This window comes from Loa loa (assembly GCF_000183805.2).
Source record: "Loa loa unplaced genomic scaffold supercont3.528, whole genome shotgun sequence".
Taxonomy (NCBI): Eukaryota; Metazoa; Nematoda; class Chromadorea; order Rhabditida; family Onchocercidae; genus Loa; species Loa loa.
Window position 1 is genome coordinate 13,893 of NW_018108708.1, and position 7,508 is coordinate 21,400.

General features: G+C 22.5%; 1 protein-coding gene across 1 annotated transcript; it reads right to left on the bottom strand.

The window, feature by feature from the left end:
- Window positions 1-3,195: 3,195 nt before the first annotated feature.
- On the bottom strand, window positions 3,196-5,081 carry LOAG_10987 (hypothetical protein; the record flags this gene model as incomplete). The annotated part of the gene is made up of 4 exons (XM_003146509.2): window positions 3,196-3,292; window positions 3,689-3,795; window positions 4,317-4,418; window positions 4,959-5,081. The coding sequence occupies 4 exons, from the start codon at window positions 5,079-5,081 to the stop codon at window positions 3,196-3,198; spliced, it is 429 nt and encodes a 142-aa protein (XP_003146557.2).
- Between the last annotated feature and the right edge of the window lie 2,427 nt (window positions 5,082-7,508).

Sequence of the window (7,508 nt, forward strand, 5' to 3'; positions counted from 1 at the left end):
AAAAGGAAATAATCAATAACTGAATACTAGAATAACATTGATAAGAAGTGATATGATAAGAAAGAAACAATAAAGAACAACTATCATCAGTGAAGCTTTTTCTTTTCTAAATATGAGGAAAAGTTATATTATAACTGATAAGCCAGAATGATTTTTCTAATATGATGACCTTGAAAATTATCAACAAATTCAAACACTTATAATATTTAAACAGATAATTTGTTACATTTAATTATTTTTACAATCATTCAAATATTACTAAAAACATCAAATAAAAAACCCACAAGCTTTAGAATAAATAATTAATAATAAAATCAAGAAAAAGAAAAAAGGACTATCCATATTAGTTTCTAGACACAAGGAAAAGTTGTATGATTCTTTTAATAAGATGATCTTTATATTCCAAAATGAATCAGCATGTAAATATATATATACATGAACATTTTGAGACAGAGGTCATTAGATCAAATATTTAGCAATGGATGATGATCTATTTGTTGAATCAAATCTATTCCTTTTTGTATCTGATATTTGATTACTATTCAAGTTTCGTTTATTTTTTTATACTGCTGCTTAAATTAATTAATTTCTTTCTCAACATTAGCGATTCACGCTTTGCTTTGCAATAACGCCAAAAATAATTTTCTAAAAAAGAAGGGAAAATTATAACGAATATATGATATCGAAATTTAAACATTTTCTTTATCCAGTGTGATTATATCAATTACAAATCAATAATTTATCATTTCACTCTGAGATTTTTAAACAATGTATTATTTCTACACAATGTGCAATTTTTTTAATTCGACATTAATTTGCATAAATTTAAATTACACTTTTCTTCAAATTCATTTAAATTTGAAATTAATTTCGTTTTTTTCTTCTTTTTGTTTAATGTTACAAAATATAAATTGCAATATAAATTTATGCTTATTGGCTATATATAAATTCTTTTTTAAATATAAATTATATAAAATTATAAAATATAAATTTATACTTACTGGCTTTTTGTTGTTCCATTGACAATTCTCGCTGTATTTTATCATATTCATTTTGCTTGCATTGAAGATCTTTTTGCACTTTACATATAAATGCTGTAATGATAATTAAAAACTTGAAAAAAAAATTAAACCTTATCGTTCTTTTGTTTTTCATTCATTGCCAATTTGTAATTTTAATATATATACATAAGATTAATTATAATACAAATATGAATGATTTCTTCTATTTTATAATCTTCTCATAAGGTCACGTCAACAAATTTTTTAAAAAAAAGTATATTCGAAAAAATATTTCATATAAAATTATTTATTTCTGAAAATATATTGAAAATATTTGTTAAATTAATCATCATTAACAATCAAAACAAAACTTCACATTTCTCATTTTCAACCAATTCATGTATTATTTTTAAATTTGTTGTTGTCATTTTAATCAGCGTAATTAATTTACTGAACAAAACTTGTAAAAATTCCATATTTTCGGTTGAAACATCCTGAAAATATTATATTCATTGTATCTTCTAATTATTAATTGATAAAATCTAATCTGAAATAATTTAGAGATGCGTCAAAACATGAAATAATTATTCTATAAAAATGTTTCATTTGTTATGGATATTTCCAAATGATAATGCGAACACTAAATTTTTTTTTTTTAAGCTTCTATAGATAGATGGATGAAAATTTTGATTCAGATTGCAGACAAAAAAAAAAAAAAAGTTCTTGGGTATAATAGATAATAGTAAAAACCTGATTGGTACAATCGTTTTGATGAATAAATTTGGAATTATCACTCGAAATTCCTTTCTGCTTTACATTATTGTCACTCTCATATTGATGATTGTCAACAATGTCAACATTTTTAGCCAAATTCAATGGTACCGATGGTAATGAAATACTTTATGGAATAATTAAAACGAACAAGTTTTCATTATATTTGCTTAGAATTAATGCGAGAAATTTTACGATGCATTTGAAAAATGGCAAAAATTTACTTATAGTTAAGTTAAACGAAAATTTTATATATTTTACATTTTTATATAAAAAATACTAATAATTGAATGATAATTATAATTAAAAGTCTAAAATAATAATGAAAAGATTTTTTGTATCAATAATTGATAACATAAAAAGAAAACCTGATTTCCTGCTCTGGAATGTTTGTATCCATCGTTTTTTCGATTGCATGTAGTGATACTGAAGCGGTAATATCTGTTGCAATAGCATTTATCAAATCTTGTATAACAATCTGTTGGATTGTTGTAAATGGTATCAATGTTCCTTGAACATTTACATATCATTTAACAACTACCATATCTCTTATAATTAATAAAAAAAATATTTAAAAAGTATAGATTTCTTGATAAACTAATTTAATTGCAAATGAAAAAAAAAATTGCATTCAAAAAAATTTGAAAGAATAAAAAAAAAAAAAAAATTATTTGGAATTATGTATTACAAAATATATTGTATGATATCAAAATTTGATAAAAAAAAAAAATTGAGCTTAATGTTTTTCTTTTTTTCTTTTTTCTATGCAAAATAACGCATAAATTAATGGGATAATAAATTGTTCAATTGAAATTTTAAAAATTTACTCATTCACTTTTTACATTTTAAAATTTTTTATAAAAATTGATAAGTTTCTAAGCAATCATGTATAATAATGGAGTAAGAATTCATGAAGTATTTAAGTATGTTTTATTAGATATATTAGTAATATTATCAGCATTTTTGGATCAATTCTTACAATTATTATACTATATCATTTATATAAATCATCTCTTATACGATACCAATAATTTTTTTATCGATAATCAATCTTTTTGTCACTTTCATAAGTACTGCACAATTATATCGTCTTATTTCAATGGCTATTATACTTTAATATTGTACTATATAATTTATTAAAATAATATTTTGAATGTTTTCTGCTTCATTTTTTTTCTCAAATTTATTCATAATTTAAACAAAAAGGAAATATTTTACCTACATAATAATAAATCATACAACAATCGATTTAGTGATATAATTGATAAGATATTGATTAAAGAACATTTCTGATTATAAATTACGCTAGAATAGTGAATAATATCGGAAAAGTTTTTGCTTTTTTTTTATAATTTCCAAAGTTAAAAATAATTCGAAAATGCATCAAAGATTATAAAATGGTAAAAAAAAAGTATTAAAATAATTACGAACGATCTGAAGTGCATTTTTGTTTTTTATTCATATCATTTGGCTTACTATCCCATTCTATGGAACACTTTGCTCGACGACCTGATCGATGACTGGAAATGAATAATTGTCACATTAATGTAACATATTAATTATATTATATAAAATACAGCGATTATATTTAATCATATCAATTAAAAATTAAAATTGTAAATTGTAATTGTAATTGTAATTGAAATTATAATTAGAACTATAAATATTTAATTGCAATGCAAACCGTAAGCATTAATTAAAACTCGAAGAAAAGCGTAGTATCTAAATTGTAAATTGTAAATTATATTAATTATATCAATGATTACTTCATTTCATTTCAAGATACTACATTTTTCGTCAAATTAAATCTGTAAAGAAGTGAAAGAATGAATTATTGGCAAATTATTTAATTATTAAAATTAATGGTAATAAAATTTGATATGAATGATTCAATCTAATAAATTCCTGTAACTTACTGAATTTTATAGCAATCATCGTATAATTGATCAAAATCAGTGTAAGAAATTAATTTACAACGATTAACACCTTGCTGAATAGCACCCAAACTTCGTAATGCTCGAATCTAAAATTTTCCATTCCATTTTCAATTACCGGATGCTATTTCAGGAAGCAACCGGATATGATTTTATAATTACAAACCGTTCCATTATGCAAATAAAGTATACATTCGTCTCTTATGTTTTTCTTCAAATGTATTTTTTATTTTCTTTTTTTTTTTTGCGGAAAGAACAATTGATCTGCTGCAATGATAATGACAGATAATTACCACAGGGTAATTAATTCAGGTGTAATTTTTTATATATTTAGGTGGATTATGTAAATTTATTTAATTTACTGTAAATTCGATATAAATTCGTGCTAAAATGGAAACTACACATAATATTTTCATGTTGTAATTTTAAGAAAATCAAAACATAAATTTACTATTTAATCCAATCTTCGTTCTTTGATGCATTAATTAATTAATTATAAATATAATTGCTGTAATTATTATATGAGCAAATAGTTATCCTATCCTATTGCTTATCTTATAAAAATATAATATATAAAATTAACTTTTAATTAGCAGGAACAAAATTAGACCTGTTCAATGTTACAAATAACAAGTCGAATTTGAAGACGTTTTAATTTGCTGTGAACAGTATGAAGACCACTGATAACATTTTTTAAAAATATCTCATAAGCCTAAAATGCAAATAAAATGATAGCATTGTAAATAAATTACTGATAGATATTGAAATGATAAATGTTAACAAAATCATATGCTATTTTAGACAAAACTTTTTCATCAAATTTTGAATAAATTTTAAATAAACTACTAATTTTTTCTTTTGTTTAATATTTCCTTTATAGTGGTACTTATTTCAGAAAATTTTCTAAAGTTGACAGTGATAACAAATTTAGTCAACACATAAAATATCATTCATCATTAAATATCAACATCATTTATATTATTTATCTTTTTAATCATTCATTTCTAAAATATCATTTATCATTAAATAAGTACCACAAATACTTGTTAATGATAATATTTAGAGCGTTTAAAAATTGCATTATTAGTACTTTAAAACTTACAGTTTCTTTTCTTTGACAAAAAAAAAATCATAGCTTTTTTGCAAATTTAAAAGTTTTGTACAAAAAATTGTCATTTTTATATTCCTAATTCTGTTAATATTCACCTCTGATATAATTAGGAGAAAATTTTCAGCAAAATTTAGCAATTACCTGTGGCAAGCATATCATCCGGATACCTTGCAGTTCAAAACCAGCAATCTTTTCCCCGCGATATATATAAATTTTTGCATTATTGATCGATTCGATTGATTTGCTATCATTATCATTTAGCATTGTGGGTAATTGATATAATAATTGCTGTTGTTTTATCATAGCTTAATAATTAGAATAATCTGATAATGTTGAATAATTGGATTAATATCAATAATTAGATCAGTGGCATCATTTGAAAAAAGGGGTCGTGAGCTTCATCATTGTAAGTTTTAAAATTAATCATTTAGTTCTCATCATTAAGTTGTCACCCAAGAGAATGGCTAAAAATTGAAATTCAAAATTGTGTTCCTCATTATTAAATTGTCAAGCACGAGAATGATTAAAAATTGGAATACAATAATTATTTGATTTTGCTAATTTTAAAATTCGAACTTTTTTTATGCAATATCTAAGTTTTACTAAAGATATGGCAGAAATAATTTAAAATTTTTATCAATTATTGATAAATTTAAAAAAATTTCAAACGAAATTTCAATAATTCTTCAATTCGAATTATTTTTGAATTGAATTATTCAAAATTTGCATTGTTTTTTCCTTTCTTTTTCCTTCGTAATATATATTTCATTAGTAAACGTTTTGAAAAAAAAAAAATAAGTTGCAAGATTTTTGAAATTTTCTTACATCCATGCAATATATCATTAAGATTTTGTTGCCAATTAATTAATCCATTAGCTGGATTCGTAACATCAGCACCATCAACGGAAATGAAACGTTGTTGTTGGAAGTGTTCCATATTCGAATACACTGCACTTCCTGAATTTCAACTATTCCTGTAAATTATTGATAATTTCAAATCCCAAAAAGTTATACAATAAATAAGTTAACAATAAACAAATGATTGGCAAGATTAAATGAAGAATGTCAAAGAAGAAAGAAATTTTAAGAAACGATATACGAAAAAGCTTGAAAAAAAAATTAAAATAAACAATGACATTAAAACAAACAACTGAATATTTCGTATTTTTAGAGGAAATTCAAAATTATCCCAATATTCCTTTCATTTATATTAAAATGAGTATTTCGGTATTCCTTGTAATCATTGCAGTATTTTTATCTGCATGAATAAAATTAACGCATTAAATAAATTTGAATTTAATGTAGCGAATTGAGAATTTGAAAAAAAAAGGGTAAGAGTACATGTTTAAATGAGTTTTAAAAAAATTTTACTAGAATTGCTATAAAAAATCACTAAAATTAAAATTTTACTTCCAATTTTTAAAATTTTTAAAAAAAGGAGCAAATTGCTTTTTCGATGAAAAATATAGATAAATTTGCAAAGATTCCATTTTAAGTTAATAAATTATCGTTTCAAGTGTCAATGAAATTAATGCATTTAATAAATTTAAATTCAATGTAACGAATATGAGAATTTGAATTAAATGTAACGAATCCAGAATTTGGGCGAAAAAAAAAAACGTTAATTTCCAACATTCATATTTCATATATATGAGGCTATAGTAGATAAAATTTAGTAAATTTAAATTATTTGCTGAAAAATAAATGAAATAGATGGTCAAAAAATAAGCGAAATGTGTCTTTTCCGGAATGAATCCCATCCTTTCCGGAATGCTATTTTTAAACTATTTATGATATCGATGAGCGTCAAATGATAATACATTGAAAAGTTGCAAAATTATGATAAATCTATTGATATGCAATAATTTCAATTGGTTATTTAGTTAAGAAATGAAATTGTTAAATTTTATGAATGGTAATTTCACAATACTGAATATATCTTTTATCTGATTGAAATTAACACCGTAGGAAAATGATGAAATATGAGGAAAGTTGAAATTGAAATTGAAATTGAAATAAGAGAAACCGGTATCCGGATTATATTGCATCGTTTCGGGATGATGTAGACAAACGCATTAAAATGATCATTTTCGATTGAATTATTCATCAAACTCTTTACAAATTTTATGGTCATTTATTACAACGAAAAAAAAAACGAATATATTGAATAGAATGCAAGCATATTATCTATTTCATTCCACCTTAAATGATGATATTGTAAAGATGATAAAAAAAGTTTAGTAATTATTTTAATTGCTATTCTCTCAATCATTTGATATTTAAAAAATTTTTCATTCTTTTCTTTTCATCCATTTGCAATGATTATTAATTTTTTCTTTTTAATTTTCTTTTTTTCATTCTTTTTCATTCATTGAATTTTATAAATGCAAAATAACTTATGCGGGCTTTCTAATTCAAAATATTCATTCTAACTTTTACTTCTAATTACTCTTATCTTAATTTATAATTTAATAACTAAAATAATAGTAATGTTTGATTTTATAATTTTTTTTTTTTTTTTTGATAATAATTATTGGAAATATTTACATTTTTTTTTTAATCTTTGTTCAAACAAATAAATATTATTAATCTATTTCAATCTATTCCTCCATATGACAGAAAAGTTTTATTTTTTTTAACTGTAATTGTAACAGTTTCTTTTTTCCTTTTTTTCGCTTTCTCCTTCTCTCT